This window comes from Azolla caroliniana, unplaced genomic scaffold, assembly GCF_043228905.1.
Source record: "Azolla caroliniana isolate FFs.n. ecotype wild unplaced genomic scaffold, voAzoCaro1.0.p SCAF_13, whole genome shotgun sequence".
NCBI lineage: Eukaryota > Viridiplantae > Streptophyta > Polypodiopsida > Salviniales > Salviniaceae > Azolla > Azolla caroliniana.
The window spans coordinates 1,794,593-1,814,942 of NW_028230448.1; the positions used below are offsets into that span (position 1 = coordinate 1,794,593).

Genomic DNA, 20,350 nt, shown 5'->3' on the forward strand with positions numbered 1-20,350 from the left:
GATGAAGGAGGCTCTTGCTGCGGCTCCGGCACTCCAGAAGGTTGTCTACGAGAAAGGCACTCCCGTCTACATAACGGTAGATACGAGTCCGACCGGGATCGGATGGGTCGTCAACCAAGAAGACGAGGACGGCGTCCGGTTCCCAATCCAGTTCGGCGCGAAGGTCCTCAGCGAGGATACGCCCAAGTTAAACGCGAACTCTGGGGTATCGTTTCGGCGGTAAAGGCCGATAAAGACTATCTAATTGGGACAGAGGTGATTATCGAGACGGACTGCCTGCCGATTCTCGGCATGGTTTCTGGATGCGCAACCCCGGACCTGGCGATGCTCAGGTGGATAGCGTACATCAAGTCCCTGGATCCGGAAATACAACACATTTCCGGGAAAGACAATGCCATGGCCGACATGCTTTCGAGGGCGTGATTCAACGACGAGGGCGGCATGGTTTCGGAGGACGAGGAAGTCATCGTAGACTTCTTCGAGGCGGCTTACGTAACAACCGAAGGGGGGAGCACTCCGGCGCTTAACGATTTCAACGAGAGCAAGTACGAAGGGGAGTGGTTGCAGATTGGGGGATTCTTAAGGACAATGATGCCGGACGCATCGTGGACAAGGGACAAGGCCAACCGGATCCGGAAGAAAGTGTACCGGTTCTTTCTCTGGGGCGGATACTTGTGGAAGCACCCGAAGAAGAGGAACAACATCCCGCTCCGAGTAGTGGTGACGAAGGAGGAACATGAGGAATTGCTGAAGGCCTACCACGACAGCCCCTGGGCTGGGCACCGTGGGACGTGGGCCACGTTCGAGAAGCTGAAGGGAAAGTACTGGTGGCCGGGACTGTACCAGGACGTGCATCGGTTCGTGACAACTTGTGAGAGCTATCAAGTGCACTCCATAGTCCGACATCGGGACGAGCTTCACCCCACATACCCTCCGGCCATCCACTTCAAATGGATGGTAGATTTGGTGACGATGTCGATGGGCGTAGGACAGATGCGATATCTAGTGCTGGCCCGGGAGGACCTGACGAACCAGGTGGAAGGCCGAGCCCTGCAGAACAAAACGACCGCGGTCGTGTGTCGGTTCCTGATCGAGGACGTGATATGCCGGTATGGGTGCGTCGGAAAGATCGTGCCTGACCGCGGGGAGTTGGACGCCGAAGAGGCCGAGGAGCTGTTCAACCGGTTGGGGGTCAAGCTCTCACTCACCACAGCGTACAATCCGGAGGCAAACGGGAAGGTAGAGCGTGGGCACGGGCCAATCGTCAAAGCGCTAGTCCGGGCATGCGGAGACCAGGTCGGAAACTGGCCACGACTGTTACCTTACGCCTTGTGGGCGGACCGGACAACGCACAGTTTGGTAACCGGGTTCATGCCGTCAGAGCTCATGTTCGGACAGAAGCCGATCATGCCGATGGAGCGGATGATCTCCTCTTGGGCGACAGTAGACTGGAGTAACAAAATGAGTCGGGAAGAACTACTAGCGGCGCGTATACGGCAGCTCGAGCGGAGGCCAGAGGACGTGGAACGAGCGGCGGAGAAACTTCGGGCGGCAAGGATGAAGAACAAAGCCCAGTTCGACCGAACGCACCGGCTCCGACCAAAGAAAATTGAGGAAGGCGACAGGGTGCTAGTCTACGACAGCAGCCTCGACAACAAGCACCGAGCAACACGGAAGTTCGCTAAGCGGTGGTTCAGGCCTTACATGGTAACGAGCGCCAACGACAACGGGACGTATCACCTGGCGGAACTCGACGGTACAAGGATGGCAATGCCGGTAGCAGGGAAGCGGGTGAAAGAGTTCAAGAAACGCCACGACGACGAACCGGATCTAAGAGGCCTGGACAGCGAAGACGAGCAGTCCGAAACGGAGGGCGAACCGATGGACGAAGAAACGGAACCCAGACCGGTTTTCTCCAACCAGAAACCAATTTTGGCGCATACCGGTGGATGCGCGGTTAGGTGGGGGCGGATGTCGTGAAGAAAACCGTCCCCTGGCGCAATCGGTGAATAGCGCACATGAACCGGCCCTTCACGTGTGCGCGCTCTTAGTGTATATAATATAGAGAATTAGGTACAGAGAGAGATCCGGGGTAGTTAGATTCGGTAGGTAGGAAGTAAATGAGGGAGACGGCTCCCTTCTTGACGCTATAAAGGAGAGGGAGACGCAAGGAGAAGGGGGCGCGCATTGAGGAGGACGAAGTGTTGTCGGACCGGAACCGAACGCTTCTCCTCTATCTGTTCTCTGTTGCTCTTCTCTGCAAGTCTCAGGAGGCTCACGCTGCTTCGAGGAACGCCCGTGTGCTTCCGGCAGCACCTCCATCCTATCCCCATTTCGTGCGCAGACAAACAGGCATCGACATTTGTTCGCCGGCCTGTTCGGTTGTAGCCGCTCGCGCGTTCTGTTGTGTACTTGTTATTCGTTAATATACAAACACTTGTCTCTCCCTGTCTTTGTGTCCATTCGCGTCTTCTGTGCTGACGGGCCATGCCCCTGTGTTTCTTTGCTCATACGTGACTGGGCGTCTCTCTCCTTCTCTTTCCCCTTCTATCACCTGCTCTTCGGTTCAAGACCCCGGTGGTCCCGCCTCGTTTCTCCACGCACGCGCGTAGTAACGCGACAACGGGGCATTTTAGACTATTTATAATTATGTCTTCCGAAACGATTTTGATTTTTGATTTTGATTTTGGTTTCGGCCTCGGCCAAGATACTCACCAACACAGTACTTCTCTTCCCATCCGGAGGGACATGTTTCCCAACAGTTGCTCGGAGGAAATCATTTACAAACAATTTGGCCAATGATGCCTACATAGTACAAGGTTCGGTCGACCGACCGAACATTCGAGGAAGAAGTTCTTCCCGACCTCCGAACAATGCGTGAAGCCGGAGCAAGTCTCGGGACAACCGAACCTGCAACTACTGCAAGAAACCCGGACATATGAAGACTGATTTCCACGCACTCAAAGCCAAGAATGATAAAGCTCATTGAACTGATTAGAAGAGTGGTTGGCATGAGGAGGTTAACTACATCAGCTCTTCAGTCGAAGTATTGATGAATGATCCCAACATCTTGTTCATAGAATACTCAAGCAAATCAAAAGTTCTGCTTACGAGTAAGGAATCGATCAGATGACTCCTGGATTCGGGTGCATCCTACCACGTGATCCCTCATCCATCCAATCTTGACAATATCCAACTCGGCATTCCGATTTAGTTCAAGTCGAAAATTCGCAACATTGTGCCATAATTGGAATCGGCACTGTAGACCTCAACCTTCCAAGAGGCTCTACATTGGTACTACACAATGTCTGACATGTACCTGAGCTCTTACGACTGTTGATCTTAGTCGGAAAACTTGACAAAGACGGCATTCGTGGCGGCCTTTCATTAGGAGGGTGGACACTCCATAGGGGGAACCTCTTGCTTACTCACAGTCCGAAAGTACATTCACTGTACTCGTTATATGTCACACTCAAAGAGGGTGACTTGTTTATGGTCGATATTCTCGTGTCATCACTATGGCGTGGAAAACTCGGACACCTCAACAAGGCTGGCATCACGCATTTATCCAAAGTCGGATACATCCCCAACTCTCATTCTCATAGTGATTTAAGATATGGGTATGCACTGTGTACATGATTCAAGAGGATGCACACACACACACACACACACACACACAGATTATCTTGCATTAACTTTCGAACTCATCCTTTTTTACCAAAAACATATTCTTCATTAGTATAAATTGTACCTACATGACAAAATGATTAGACTAACAACATTATAAAGGTCATAGCCGTGATAGATCAATAAAAACTACAAAGACTCACAGTATAAAACTACAAAGAACGGTGAACACCTACAAGAATCTTCTTTCTATCTCATGTAACCATTGGCTTAAGCACTGAACTGTAATGAGAACATTGCAAGAGACTATCTTTCGAATTGGAAACATATCAAACAGTTCATGTACTTTCTCTAAGACTCCACACTTAGCACATAGATCAAGCCATGCATTGCCAACAACATGGTTTCTCTTCAGCTTGCCCATCTCCTGGTTGCTCTTCAGTCTGCCCATCTCCTCAATCTTTACATGCATTTCTCTATCCTTTTCTATTGGTCCAATGCTAGCAGCAACTTTTATAGTACCTACAAATGTGACAAAAGCTTCAACCTGGTTTCGAATTGGAACCATATCCTGTAATGAGAACATTGTAGGAGACTATCTTCATCTCCAGAAATTCATTGAAGTTGCATCTTCTTGACTTGATCAGCGTGTCCTCACCTTGCTCCTCTTTTTGCTTTTTCAAGTGAGCCAACATGTGAACTATTCATCTGGGATGATCCCTTAACATTGCCTATGCTCTAAACCTTCCAACTTTCATGAAGACCAGTCGTGCTATTAATGGCTAACATGACATGACACCACATCATGAACTGAGATCTTATTGACTACATCTCTGACTTGATCTATCCTACCACCTTTTGGATACATATCCATTAAATAAAAAGCATTTCTTTCCACTACCCTATTCCCAAGGTAAGTAACCCACTTATATAGTTAGGTTAACTATGTGTTCACACAAGAGATACAAGGTGGGCGTAGTGGGATTTTTATCCCAACAAACTCCCTCGTAAAAGGACTACTCTGTCTGCATACAATGATATGGTTATCTCCCTCGTAAGCTTAAATTACAACTTGAATTTAAACTATAATGTATGTTACAAGCCATTAGGAGGGACAAAATCCTAACACCTTCAACAAGATTTGAGAGGTTGAACTTTGTTGTTGAAAAGATAACACGATTGCTTCAAGTTGTTGGACATGTTTAGAGAGTTCCTCATGTTGCTATGCCTTTTCAACACTTACTTGTTGCAAGTGTCCAAGATGTTTTTGATTCTCTTGTTCCAATGTGACAAATTTTGTCATTAGGAGGTCAAGTTGTGATAGAATACACATATACTCTTGTTTACTAATGGTCTCCATTGTGACAAGAAGATTCATCTAGATACCCGAGGAGAAAAAATGAGTGGATTCCGGTTCAAAATATCATGACCAAAGCTTAGAAAACGATGTTGATTTCGAAGAAAAGAAGATAATAACGAAACAAGAATACAATAATAGAACAAGAAGATGAGAATTTACAAGTATTACTTGGAAACCAAGATGACAAGGGTGCTGAAGACTAGGGTTAAATCGGAATGGTTCAACACTAAGTAGACCTTCCACTTATATAGCATACATAGGATCACGCATGATTGCCACTTGGCATACATATTGTGTGCCACTTGACGGACATGCATGCATGCCATTTGGCAATCATCCATTGTGTCCAACCACATAACTCTACATAATAATAATAATAACATAAAAACACATTTGTAAATTAAAATAAGTGGATGTGATGGTCAGAGTGTAAGATTCTTGTGTAAAGGTTACAAGTTGATATTGATATTTTGTGAGAAACCCCAACGGTTCGATGCACTCACTGATCACAAACTTTACGGAGAAAATTTGGTGAACCCAACATGAAGCGTCGACAAGGGGGAGTCTCCGATAGAAGAGATGGCTGAGAGTGGCTTCAATGAGGACGTGGTCAACTTCATGATGACCATGTTAGGGCGAATGATACAAGAGCAAAGTGCAAGCTAACCGATTGGAAAAAAATACCAGAAATTGTGGAGCCTCAGGGGCATTTTTGGGAATTAAATGATTTCATTTCCTCCGAGGGGCATTTCGGGAAAATACTGGAAACTGAGCCTCAGGGGCATTTTGGGAATTAAAGGATTTCCTTCCTCATAATGAGAACAACTCACAAAGAAAAGGCTCTCTTCTCTGCTCTCTGTCCTTCTGAAGTGAAGACCGTAAGCGAAGAAGGCTATGGCGGAAGCTACCCTCGTCTCCCTGCACCGTTTCACTCTCCCAGCGTTCGTGCCTTCTCTCAGACCTCCTCCTCATCTTCGTCTCTGCCGCGGGCGCAACAGTGAAACTGTATGTAACCGTGTGAATTCCGAGATAGAGAGAGGTGAACTATGGTATAGCTAATTGTAATGAATATCAATGGAACCTTTTTTTAGTATGTATTTGTTAATTTCTACATTTTCTCTGCTTATTCTCTTCTTCAATTAACGTCTTTTTAATGATAATTCAGTTATAGCGGTAGTTGTGACCTTTTTGTTGGAAACTTTGTTTCTTAGAGCCTGGATGCAATAAACTACTTTCATGGCCACTTTGTTTATGGTTTTGTTTACATATGAACGCATGAATCTTTGGGGCCTTCGTGTAGTGAATAGTTGTTTCTAGATTTTCTGATACAATTTTCTTTGTTTATTTTCTTTTGTATCATGGTCACTCTGGCCTTGTGTTTTATAACATTGTGATTGCATACTTACCTTCAGAGGAATGTGATAATGGTGATGGTGATGATGATTAGGTGGCTATTGTGAGCATATCATCAGTATATCACTCAAATAATGTTACCACATTCCATCTCTTAAACTGTTTGCACATGTCTTGTGACCAGCTAGAGGAGAAAATTTTGTTTTTATTGTGTTTTCTGCATTTTGCTCATAGAATCTTATGTTTAGATGGCTAGGGTATGTGGTGCCATGTCCTTTGCTTTAGCCACATAGTTGTGGAGGGAGAGGGAAGGAGGGAGGGAGATAAATTATTAATGTTCACACACAAAGAGAGAGAGAGAGAGAGAGAGAGAGAGAGAGAGAGAGAGAGAGCAATTGCAGGTGTTTTGCACTTCGTCTGCCTCAGATGAAGTGGGCAACAAGTTTCCTAATGGTGCTTCTAAGAGGGTCACTAGTTCAAAAAGAGGAAAAACCCGGCAATCCCTTGGTTTAGAAGAAGCAAAGCTAAATAACTCTCAAGAATCTGTATCCAATATTAGGTCTTCCCCAGTATCCCCCTCCATTTCAACTGATGTGGAAAATAATGTTGCAACTATGTCTGAATCAGATAGTGATGCCACATCTTATATTAAAAGAGACAAGAGTAAAGGTTTCGAGAAAAAAGAAAGTGATGATGGAACCATGTCTTTTGATGAGTGGATAAAAAAGAATACAAATATGTCTGGCCCTTCAAAGGCCCCCATCTCTCGAACGTCGAAAGAGTTTGCCAAACAAGTTCAGGACTTCATAAATGCGGATCTTGAACGCAAATATAAAAACGATGACAGTATCAATAATGAGAATGAAGAAGATGATGATGAATTTCCTCTTTATATGGACGAAGATGATCCAAATTGGCTAGATGAGCCCGATGAAGGATGGGGCTTTAGGATTTCAGATCTTTTCACCGAGAACTTTGAAATAAAAAAGGTCAAGAATGAAAATGATGATGAGAATGATGATATCAAAGATGTTCCCGATATTGAGTGGGATCTTCAACCAGAGACTTGGTCTGCCAAAGATGTTGATTCCATGAACTGGAGAGAGACAGTGTTTGATGATCCAAGTCCATTAGTTGTGGTATTGTATGAGAGATATGGCAATAAGTAAGCAGCAAAGACCTTTTATTTTTGTCCTTATATGAATGAGGTTGATCAATCAAAGCTAATTTCTTCATTGTACTCATTTGATAGAGGCCGTGAATGTTACCATGTGCTTCGGGAGCTGGAAGATGCAGCAAATCAGATATGGAAGTCTAATAGATTGCCTCCACGGGTACTCAATCTCATTTCTTATTGTTGCTTCTGTTATGCAAAATATGGTTGAATCTATGTTACTATGGCTTTTCACAACACATTACTTGAATTGATGATTGATAAATTTAATATTTGAGTGGTTATTTTCTTTAAATTTAATTGTAAATCGGGATAGTTTTTGCATCTATCTGCAGAAGGTAATAACGTCTAATGGGCATGAGTATGTGTTTGCTTGTAGTGTTATAGAAATATTTATAGGTTTCCTGTATCCTCATGCCCTTGAACTCAATTGTATGTAGGTATATTTGTTTCATAGAGTTGTAACTTTTCATAATGATTATTTATTGGCAGTTTCTAACTCACGGAAAGCTCTTTATTTTTTAGTTAGCGAGAGTAAATGCCTCTTTGGAGATAGATTTGATGAGAGCTTTACGGATCAATGAAGTTCCAACATTTCTGTTTATAAAGGCAGGAAAGCTTCAACATCAACAATCAGGTGAATTCATTTACACAGATGCCTAATATATAGATATAAGATCTCTCATGGTTGTTCTAGAAACCTGGAGTTTTAAGTTGACGAATAATATGATGTCAAATTTATATAATTTGACATAGTATTGGATATATTAGATTCTGCAACCTTGAGAGCCCTAAGTTCCTTATTGATAGATAGGTGTTATATGTATATAAATATAGATAGATAGATAAATAGATAGATGGCATAAATGCCAACCTTGAGTAGCTTCATTTAAGGAGCCCCCAAAGCCATTGGATAAGAGTAACTGATTGGAATAATGCCTCAGTGATTATTGGAACTACTTCCATCTCTACTCGAATTTTATCGTGGGGCACTGATGCTTTGCTCCTTATCATGCGGACAATCATTGAGATTAAAGGTCTATCCAAATGTTTCTAGTTATTTGCCTTGTGAAGGCTCAGTCCCAAGTTCTTAGTCTGAAGAGAAGAGTCCTCAGAGAAGAGTCAGTATGACAAGTATATCGAATAGCCACGTGTTAGGTCATGGCTCTTGGAATTGTATATGTGCACATTGTCTTCCAAGTGCATTGTTTATCCACAAGAAAGTCGAGCACATGCAGGCATTCAGCAGTCGAGCATTGCTCCTTACAATGTGGGCAATCATCGAGACTAAAGGTCTCTCCAAATCTTTCTAGTTATTTGACTTATGAAGATTCATTTCCTAGGTTTCTACTCAATAGAGAAGAGTTGGCGTGGCAAATATAGCAAATAGCCACAATTTCGTTTGTGGCTCTTGGAACTGTATATGTGCACATTGTCTCTCAAGAGCACTGTGTATCCACAAGAAAGGTGAGCACAAACAACCTCCTATAATGAGAACTGAGGCCTTGTAAGTGTTACTCCTACGTATGTGTAGGATTGTGTATATGCCACCTTTTCCTCTCCCAAGAAGAATTCTGGTTCTGATCTTGTTATCCACCCTTGAGTGGTGTTAAACACCATCACTTTATTATCTAGGTTTACCAACAAACCTTTGTCCATTGAAAATGCTTTCAAATATTTCGATGTTTTTGTAGCTCCTAAACCACCAAACCTCTCTATGTAATGTGATACCTCATCATATAGAGACCGAAGAGAGTAGGTGATAGTGGGAGTCCTTGTTTTACTCCAATGTGCTACTCACAACCAACCTATTGGTATGAAAGTAAGTGAGTAGCCAATGTTTAAGAACTTTACGAATGAATGTTCCAATTAAGAGTGCACACAGTGACAATGAGTGAAATTAGTCAAGGAATTCCTCGTGCAACAGCAGCCGGGGTTTGAGAAAGGAATTGATCGTGATACCAAACTCGTCCTTTCAACACAAGAAAAGAAGTCAATGAAAATTATCGGATTAGCCAGATTCCAGTCTAAATTCACTTTGAACTCTTCACAACCCCATCACTCGCTTATAGAGATAGGGAAAAAGGGGGTTTGCAGGGCTGGTTTCATTCAGGTCAATAATACACCCATTCCTGTTTCGGATTAGCTCAGTTGGTAGAGCAGTGGCCTGTTAATCCATGGGTTGCAAGTTCGAGTCTTGCATCCGGAGAAAGTAACTGAAATAAACATGAGAATTGATTGACCAGAGGTTTTAAATAGGCCTGCATGAATTGAATCAGCGGAAATAAAAAAAACCAAATCATATAGGTTAAATGGTAAGTAGATTGAATGGCAAGTATTGGTAAAAAGCTAGCCAAAGAAAAGATGGAGAGTTGCTTGATCCTCTTCTTCCATTCCGCATGAGCGAGGTATTGGTGCTTTTATAAGACGTGAGGACCTTATTGATACCACTAATCTTGTATACAAAAAACCTTGAAATCAGCTCAAACCTAGAATTCTTTAATCTGATCTACGAACGAGACGATGCTTGATACATTGCCTTCTCCCGCACACTCGAATCTTCACATAATCGAAGACGTGTGAAAAACATAGTTGAATGTGATCAAAGTGTATACTCAATGCTCCCAAACTTGTTTAGGGAAAAATATGCATAGTTGACTAAGTATGGAAACAATGGTTCAGATGACAAAACAACAAAGCATAGTTGAAGATGTGTGGAAAGTATAGTCAAATGTGATCAAAGGTGGGGAGCATTGTATCAAAGTATGACTCCCAAACTTGTTTAGGGCAAAGTTTGCACAACGCCTTACCTCACATTGTAGTGAACGTGAGCTAAATCACACGGAAACAATGGTTCAAATGGCAGACAATGGGACGGCCTCTAGCATCTATTGGTATGTACAATCCATACGTCAAAGAATATGGTTTTATAGTTATCTACAATATATGTAGTACAATGTGTGAAGCATAAGCCTCCACATCTTCACATTTTTCCCATGTCACGAGATAGATAGATAGATAGATAGACTTTTTTAGTGTTCGTAGAGAAGCCAATATTGACCCATAGGACCTAAATACAAAAGTTATCTTGATGTTTGTCTCCTTCCTAAGAAGGGATATTCATACTTTGAAGCATCAAATCTCGATGTCTGAATAAGGCATACACATATGAGCGCAACCTTCCTTCTCTTTAGTGTGACGCTCAAGTCATCAGCCCCTCTTAATATAACCTTCATCTTTGTTTGTCTTCAACCTTCCTCTTTAGGATGATCAAACTCTTTGTTTGTCTTCAACCTACATCTTGTTGGTATAACCTGGCCATCATTTCTCCCAAGCCTGATGCACTTCAAGTTTTTCCATTATTTCTCTATAACTTTGCTTTAGGATTTTGATGAAAGTCTTCCAGAAATCCACAAAAGAATAGTAGTGGTTGTCCTCTATGCCCACTCTCCTCCATTCCTACCCAGTCCAAAGAAATGAGATGATCAATAATGCTATATTTTGGTTCGAAACAGGCTTGTCTTCCTGTATTTTTTATTTCGTTCCCCAAGTTGATGTTCAGTAATGCTGCCTAGAAGTTTAACCTCCCATTATAATCATGTGTAGTTAGTTGATTTCTATTCTCTCCTCTATGTAGTGTCTTGACCCAATTATCCTACCAATCTCAAGAAATACCTTTGTATAGTGTCTTGCTTGATTTAGTAATGCATATATCCATTTTTTAGCCAAGGAGCCAGTCCATTTTGGCACTTTTGAAGTGTTCTTTAATTTTTTTCGTCACTTTAGCCTGGCCATTTTGAAACTTCTTCATTACTTTCATTACGTTTAGAGAGATAGATGATTTTGTCATCGTCTTCGGAGGTCAAATATGACCTATGAGACCATAGAGAGAGAGATTCTCTCCTCTTTAATCCCACGGATGATAATGTTCTTTGATTGCTCACATTCTTTCAATTCTCAAACATCGATATTTTCTACATTCTTCTCTTGATTCATCACATACATAATAGATGAGTTCAATACCACATCCCTGCCACATACATCGGCCCATGACTTTGTTGTGCATACATTTTTCATCTCACTTACATCTCGCCTCAATGTGTCTATATTTTCTTCTTTTAATACTTCTTTTAACTCAAATCTTTTAAGGCGCTCACTTGTTTCGAATGAAGCTTTCTTACATTCTTGAATCTCTTCACAATTTGCAACCATTCTCTTAAGATCATCATTCTTAATAACAATTTGTAGCTAACCATTCTCCTTCATTAGTGTCATAATCTCTTCACCTTGCTTGTTTATGGTTTCTTGAAGAGAAATCAAGTGACTCATAAGCGTTTTCTTCATTGTGCCTAAATTTGTTGCATTAGTATCAAGAACCATTGGTGATCTTGGCTCATTATTTATCATACTCTCAAGCTTTGTGGGCGCCACCTTACGAGTGTTTGCCATTGTAGGACCAAATCCTACAAGAATTATGCCTCTGAAACCTATTAGCTTTAGTTGATTACAAAACTAATCTTGTTAGATCATATCGTAGATCTTGTTGTGAGCTTGGAATCAAGCCATAGCTTGTCAAAATGAGACTTGTGTGACCAAGTCATAGCTATAATAAACTTGAAGAAGAAGAGAGAGAGAGAGAGAGAGAGAGAGAGAGAGAGAGAGAGAGAGAGGGAGTCCACTCACCAAGGGTTTTCTAGGGTACAGGTTATTTCACAGCTGATAACCTGATGAGAATGATCGGTTATTTTTACCATGGAGCTGGTAGGCCGGCATGTTTGAAGAAGGTTCAAGCTCCCGAAAACATTTCCAATACATCCTAGAAGATGACAATACAATAGATATGTACATAAAGGTTCACCAAAGTCATTTTTATGGGTGTTTTGAGGTAGGACATTGATGCAAGTTATGCATGAAATTTGTGCGAGTGAACACAATATACGACTTGCAATGTTGTCAATGTTACTTCATGAAAATTTTGAATGTATACTTAAGTCAACCTTCACAACTAAACTACGAGAGACACTAGATGTAGATGTAACTAACAAATTTGATATGATTTGTTGGTCTATTGTTGATTGAACACATGATACTTCGATTTGACAAAACATGCTATAATGAGACTGGGGTCATAAATATTAGAGAAATCTCTCCTTTTGATGGATGCAGTGTAAAATGTCAGAGTTTTAAGTACCATAATTTCAGCACTATTTGGTCAATCTTTTGTACAATGATCTCCCTAATCTATAGTCACAATAAATAGCAACCAATGTAGTTTAATACTCACTTTAATGATCTCCTTGGTTTATGGTCACAATAGATAGTCCTGAAAAGCAACCAATGTAGTTTCAATACTCACTTAAATGATATCCTTGGTCTATGGTCACAATGGATAGTCTTGAAAAGCAACCAATGCAGTTTCAATACTTGTGTTGAGAATATGTTTTCATGTGCTTGCTATTGCTCTCCAAAAATCTTCTACCAATGGTAATGCTTCATCTCACTTTAACATGCAAGACTCAACAAATGTCCTCTACCTAACAACTTTCTTAGATGTACATGACATGTAGATGGTGGTGATCTGAAGGTTATTTATGAAACTACATTGGCACCTATCATGCATTATTACATATGGGAACATGTTCATAGAAGTCGTATACCAATAAGAGAGTTTCATAAGTATAAGTAAGGATCTTTATGTACTCAAACATGTAAAAATGTAAATGTATTGTATGAAAGACACATTGATGTGTTGTGAACTTACATTGACACTAAATTATATTGATGAACTCCTCAATTCATGGTTATGTCAACTAATTGTTCAATCATTAAGTGATTTGCTGCATTGACTTTGCTAGGTTCATGAATACAATCTAAGAGAGCCAAAAATGTGTCTCCTTAAGATAAGCAAATATCCTATAGAATTGCTATGAATAAAGACGAATCATGATGTCTATTCAGGGTGGGTTAATTGAGGTTAACTTAGTGCTTTTGAGTAGTCAATTTATTCATCACTTAATGCAATGAATAATACTATAAGTAATTGCAAGTTGTAAAGGCATTTAACATGCATAGTAGTGATTTGATGATAAGGTTGCCTATCATCAATCGAATCACTAAGCATGAGAGCAACTATTTGAGAGGGTTCCACTTCGAGTGAGAGTTCGTATAACAAGGTCACTTAACATTTCCTACAAGAGCTTGATAGTCCTTGGAAGAAGTAAAACCAAAATCTGAAAAATATTCAATTTTTTGACACTTCGCTTATTGGTTGGAATAAACTTGGGTTGTATAAAAGGAATATATATGGAAATAAAAGTTTGGAATATTGGTGAGAGTTACCACAATAGAGCCTAGGTTTAGAATCTAACTAGTAACTACCGAGCAAAATGATAACCAATTGCTTCCAAATTTGTAGTTACCCCTTGTAATAGCATTGTTATAAAAAGTTGCTTATCAATTTAGAGAACAACTCATATAGTCAATGCGACTCAAAGAAATTATATTGTGGATGCATTCTGACAAATTGTAACAAGGTACCATTACTGTTGGAACATTCTATATCATTTGACAAATCAACACAATGAATTGGACAAAATTCAATGTAACTAAGGTATGAGTCACATGGACCAATTAGTGTACAGTGGAAATGTTAAGAATTAGGTAATTAAGTACGGATCAATTAGTACCTAATTATGTAATTAAGCAACAGAAGATTATGTGATATGTGTGTATGTATGTGAGAGTGTGAGAGGAAGAGAGAAAGAACACTTATGGACAATGAGATATGTTGAGAATCATGCTCAACTTGGTCTAGTGTGTGAACTCACCTTGAGAGTGAATAGACACTCCAACGGTCAAGAGTCACCATTAAGTCACCTCTTTGTATTCTAGCATTTAGTATGAGTCATAGAATCATATTCTATGACACATAACTTATGTGTTTTCACATTCCCCATGCTCCATGAGCCTTGTAGTTAATGAAGAGAGAGGGTGACTATATAAAGCACCCTCCTCCCACCTTGTATTTAGTTGAGTCTTTCTCCTTTGTTAATACAATCTACCTTGCGTATTCTCTGTGTATTATTTATTGTCTCTCTCTCACTTTCTCTCTCTCTCTCTCTCTCTCTCTCATACACACACATAACTCACATCTCTTCCGCTTCACAAGAATCATATCCGATTCTTTATATGGTATCAAAGCGATTTGGTAGCTCGATCTAGCCCATTCGCCTCATCGTGATCGTGTGTTGTGCTTTACGCTGACGACCAAGAACCAGCTCATCGCTATCGTAGCCTCGCTACATAGCTCGCATTCGAAGAGAGAAGAAGAAGAAGAAGAATCAACATAATGAATACTCAAATGGGGAGCGCTCTCCCTACCGAGAAGTTGGATCGAAACAACTTCGCATCTTGGGAGTACAAGATGCACCAATACCTTGTCGGACAAGGCTATTGGAGCTACATCAAAGGAGCACATGAAGACCAACCCGCCAAAGCGGCTCCCGGATACACGACATGGGATCAAGCCGCAAGCCGCGTGATGTATTGCTTGGCGACATGTGTTCACGATCACATGCTCGGCTACATTCGTGAAGCCAAGACGCCGAAGGAGGCATGGGAAAATCTACGAAAGATTTTCGCGGCAAACACAACCGCAAGAAGGCTTCAACTCCGCCAAGAGTTGAACAACATTTAACAAAGGGACATGTTCATTACGACATACACCTCGAAGATCAAGGAGCTTTGCGATTCACTCGGCTCAATAAGCGTAAACATCGATGATGATGAGATGGTGCAAATATGCCTCGGCGGCCTCACACCACGGTTCGGCGCGATGCGAACTGCCGTTCTAGCACGGGAGAAATCTCCCTCCTTCGAGCTCCAATCAATGTTATTGGTCGAAGTAAACCATGTGCGTACAAGGAGCAATGAGTCGGAAGACCACATGCTCTACACGCACTCGAACGGAGGAAGAGGACGCGGATGACCGAGAGGCCGATTCAGCCAAGGACAAGGCAGACGAGGTCCGACTTACGATAACAACTCCCAATTTCGGCCGCAAAACGGAAGCCAACGAGGAGCCTTCGCAAGAAGGGGGAGCTTCCACTCCGGCCCGAGCCATCAAAACGCAACCGAATGCGGATATTACGGAAAGCTCGGCCACCACGAAGAAGAGTGCTGAAAGAAGATGCGTTAATCGGCTTCCACAAGCCGACAACTCACGAATTACGCGCACAATTCCGATTACGAAGAGTATAGAGGAATGTACGGGCACAACTCCGACTACGAGGATCGTGGCGGAATGTATGCATACAACTCCGACCGTGGCGGAATGTTTGAAATGATGAAACATAGAGCAAACTCTATGTCGGCCTCTACCTCAACTAGTGCCCTCAATCCGGAGGACGTATGGTTTGTTGACTCCGGAGCCTCAAACCATATGACATCTCATAAAGAATGGTTTCTTGAACTTCGAGAGCCGGAGCGACCCGGTTATGTCGAAACCGGAGATGACAGTACGCACCCGATTCAGCACATCGGCAATGTTCTGTTTGGAAAAGAAGGTAAGCAAAATTACATTAAAAATGTCTTGCATGTACCGACCATTACGAAGAATTTGGTCTCCGTCGACCAAATTGTAGAGCAAGGGATGCAAGTTCGATTTAATCAAGGCAGTTGCTTCATCGAAAAAGAGGGCCGACTCATCGCACGCGGACGAAGAGAGGGCCGAATGTTCATTCTTGACCCACATGAGATGAAATCGGCCATGTTCGCAAAGGGCATGAAAGCCGACTCCAACATAGAGTTATGGCACAAGCGGATTGGCCATATAAATCTCCAAAAGCTCAAAGCAATGAAATCGAAAGGAGTCGTCATCGGACTCCCGACATTCAAAGAGAAGGAGATTGAAGGTGTATGCGAAGCGTGCCAATTCGCCAAGCAACACCGACACCCATTCCCGAAAGAGTGGAACGTGAGCAAAGGTCTACTCAACATAGTCCATTCCGACGTATGGGGACCAGTGCAAACGGCTACATTCGGCGGATGTCGATATTACGTGCTCTTCATCGACGACTTTTCTAGGCACACTTGGATCTATCCGATGCGGCAAAAGAGCGAAGTGTTCGGACACTTCCAAAAATTCAAGAATGAAGTTGAGAAAGCCACGGGCCGACATGTACGATGTCTCCGATCGGATGGCGACAAGGAGTACTTCTCGGACGATTTCACGGCGTATCTCTGAAAGGAAGGAATTCGGCGAGAATTCACTTGCCGACACACTCTGCAACAAAACGGGGTAGCCGAGCGCAAAAATTGGAACATCCTCGAAGTAGCGCGGGCCATGATGAACAAGAAGCATATGCCCAAGTCTTATTGGGCCGAAGCTGCAAATACGGCCGCCTACCTAATGAACCAGTGCACAACATCCGGCGTGCACGAGGTCACTCCGCATGAAAAATACTTCGGAAAGAAGCCGAACTTATCGTACACCCGGATATTCAGCGCGATAGCGTACGTGCACATCCCCGATGAGAAGTGTCAAAAGCTTGACCCGAAGTCGGAAAAATGTATCCTCGTAGGATACTCATTGGAGCAAAAGGGGTACAAATGCTACAACCCCTCAACTCGAAAATCTCGAGTAAGTCGAGACGTCATTTTTTACGAGTCCGCATCCTGGTACACACCAGAGACAACCTCGACTCCGACTCCGCTCGACCCGGAATTTTCCAAACAAGAGATCGAGGATGAAGATCGCCTTACGCGCATATTCGAAGAAAGTCCGATCACGACCCGATTGAGCAGACCACAAGAGCCTTTGAGCGATCAAAGCACATCACGGCCTAGCCCGAAGATGGACAAAGGCAAGGCGAAAATGTCGGAATACGAAGACGATCGCTTCAATGACGATGAGTCGACTCACTCACTCGACAGTGAGTTCGGCGGTTTCGAGGTACCAATCGGAGCTAAGAAAGCCCTCATCTCTGCAAATGAAAAACTCTGCTGATCCACCCGTGAAAAGAACCTCGTAAGCCAATTCAGCTACAAAGATTATATGGCGTACCATTAGGCCTTTATGATGAAGGTCGCGATAGTACGGGAGTCGGAAACCTTTTCGGAAGCCGCAAAGGACCCGCGATGGATCGAAGCAATGAACGAGGAGATGCAGGCACTACAGAAGAACGAGACGTGGGATCTCATTCCCACCTCACCAGACAAAAAGGCAATCAGATGCAGATGGATTTACAAAATGAAGTACAACGCTAACGGCTCCGTCAATCGCTACAAAGCGCGACTCGTAGCGAAAGGCTACGCCCAAACGCACGGAGTTGACTACGAGGAGACCTTTGCCCCGATGGCAAAGATGACAACGGTGCGGACCGTAATTGCGCTTGCCGCGGCAAAAGGGTGGCACCTCCATCAAATGGACGTCAAGAACGCCTTTCTACAAGGCAAATTAGAAGAGGTGTACATGATACAACCACCCGGCTTCAACGCGAGCACCCATCCGAAAGTTGTATGCCGACTGAAGAAGCCACTCTACGGCCTCAAGCAATCACCACGTGCTTGGCATTCGAAGATAACGCAATATCTTCATCAAATCGGCTTCCGTATGTCAAAATCAGACAACTCCCTCTACATACGAAGCGATTCCGCAAGTCCGATTGTCATCATCTTATATGTGGATGACCTAGTCATTGGAGGTGAGCATCTCGTCAAAATCAATAAGGTCAAATCCTTCCTTTCCGACAAGTTCGAGATGACGGACATGAAGGAGCTCCACTACTTCCTCGGCATCGAGGTAATTCGGACTCCGGCCGGAATCATGATCTCTCAACGGCACTACATCCTCAACTTGTTATACAAGTTCGGTATGGCTGAGTGCAAATCCTTTCCCGATCAATCGGGGGCTTGTCCAGTGCAATCCTCACCACTGGACACTCGATTGCGAGTTGATTCACCACCAGAACCCCCGTCGAGCCCTCCGGACGTCAATCAACCGGAACTAAACCCTTTTTCGGTGCTACCAGAAGACCCACAGTACGACATCATGCCGTACCCATACCCACGATATACCGACGGACCAGACGCAGAGTCACACGTCCGTGCCTTCATATCCACGTGGCAGGCTAACCACTCCACGCACCGCCTCACGCCGGCCGAAATCGATGCCTCGAAGATTGCCGAGTTCACACTCTCCCTCGATGGACCGGCCGCACGATGGTACTCTCGTCTCGAAATAGGAGAGGCCACCACTTTCCAAATCGTGCGCACAAAGTTCCTTGAACTTTTTCATCACGAGGTGCCTAAACGGGAACTGCTCTAGCAATTCTTCTCTATATGCCAGGAACCGCACGAAACGGTCGCGCAGTTTACGATCCGGTTCCAGGATCTCTACAGACAAGTGGTCGATGATGTCTCGGCACAACATATACCGGACACTTTCCTATCCCGTTTACGAGAGCCTCTACGAACGACTCTCGCACTTACAAATTTCGCCAACCATACTATCGAACAAGTCATAGCGCGCGTTCTCGCCCTCGATCGGAACCAGCACGGCACGGCCTTCTCGATGACATCCTTGCAAAACGCTCTTCCCCAAGAGGAAAATCGCTTTCGCCAAGCCCTCCAATGCACTGCGTGTTCAGGATCGGGGCACCTGGCCCTCGAATGTCCCCACCGACCACAGTGTCCGATCTGTCAGTCTCGAGCTCACACGGTCAAGCAGTGCAAATATAATATGTTGAACCGCACAACGGCGGCACCGGTCCGCCAGATCGAGCCACGAAATACATACTCTCGGCAAGACGAGCGATATATCTACCGAGACCAGGATAACGACCAACCGCGATCCCCGGATCGATGGCGCCGAGACGACGACTACCAACGTGATAACCACCGTGATTATTATCGCGATGACCGGCACGACGATTATGCTCGATACGATGACGATCACGATGATCGGTATGACCGAAGGAACTCACGCATTGATCGGCGAAACGGCAACTGCAACTCACGCAACAATAGAAGACCTAATCACAACCGCCGACGGGACGCTCCTCAACATGACCAGCGCAACTCCAACGCACCTCGGAACAACCCACCACCAAACAAGACCGAGAATCAACAACAACAACTTCCACACACAGACTGAGCGGACACCAGCAGCTCGGCCAACGTGACATGTTTTAAATGTAATCAACCATGCCACTACGCCACGCAATGTCCGACAACCAACCGTGGCAAGGCACCCGCGGTGAACAGTATCATGGCCGATGTTCAAACGGTCACTACCCGGAGTAAAGCGCAGACTACTCAGTGGCAAATCCAGGATGAAGTACGTTAGGCAGCAAAAGAATGGGTCGACAAGGCCAATAAAAATAATGTCGTACGCATGCAAACTGACATGCGGGACGGGCCCAGTGAAGTACCACAAACCTCGGCACCATCCACGTCGTCGGAGGACGACCAGCTATGGGATGTTCTTACCAAATCCCGCATCTCGCTACCCCTACATAAACTGCTACCACTCATGCCGAGATTTCGGGACACCCTGGCGGCACTCCAGGCCAATACTAAGGCCGTGACACCACCGGTACACCTCACCGAAGCAGGAACTGGTCCACCACTCATGGATTCTCAGAACCCAACCGTGCGAATCATCATTAAGGGACAAGACCTGCACGGATGCATCATCGACGGCGGATCCGGCGTAAACGTTATTAGCGAGTCAACGTGTCTCAACCTAGGCTTGAATCAATGGGAACCATGCCCCTTTTGGCTTCGGATGGCCGACACCCGCTCCGTTCGCCCCATTGGTTTAATCCTCCATCTCG

At 43.9% G+C, this 20,350-nt stretch overlaps 1 protein-coding gene and 1 non-coding gene across 3 annotated transcripts; both read left to right on the top strand.

The window, feature by feature from the left end:
* Positions 1-5,849: 5,849 nt before the first annotated feature.
* Positions 5,850-12,658, top strand: LOC147855936 (uncharacterized). 2 transcript variants are annotated; one of them, XM_087329593.1, is made up of 5 exons: positions 5,850-6,004; positions 6,742-7,505; positions 7,593-7,674; positions 8,040-8,151; positions 12,219-12,658. In XM_087329593.1, exons 1-5 carry the CDS (start codon positions 5,882-5,884, stop codon positions 12,332-12,334), a joined length of 1,197 nt encoding a protein of 398 aa, XP_087185719.1. In that variant the 5' UTR covers positions 5,850-5,881; the 3' UTR covers positions 12,335-12,658. The 2 variants fall into 2 exon arrangements, with proteins under 2 accessions (XP_087185719.1, XP_087185720.1); XM_087329594.1 differs by having other exon boundaries at positions 5,850-5,992.
* TRNAN-GUU (transfer RNA asparagine (anticodon GUU)) lies at positions 9,651-9,723 on the top strand. The gene has a single exon. It is a non-coding gene; the product is annotated as a tRNA-Asn (tRNA).
* Positions 12,659-20,350: the final 7,692 nt, after the last annotated feature.

Excerpts from the sequence above, each read along its gene's own strand:
- LOC147855936 (XM_087329593.1), top strand. The coding sequence starts at position 5,882 with ATGGCGGAAGCTACCCTCGTCTCCCTGCACCGTTTCACTCTCCCAGCG. Across the intron at positions 7,675-8,039 it reads CTAATAGATTGCCTCCACGG|TTAGCGAGAGTAAATGCCTC; the intron begins GTACTCAATCTC and ends TTTATTTTTTAG. Across the intron at positions 8,152-12,218 it reads GCTTCAACATCAACAATCAG|GTTATTTCACAGCTGATAAC; the intron begins GTGAATTCATTT and ends TCTAGGGTACAG.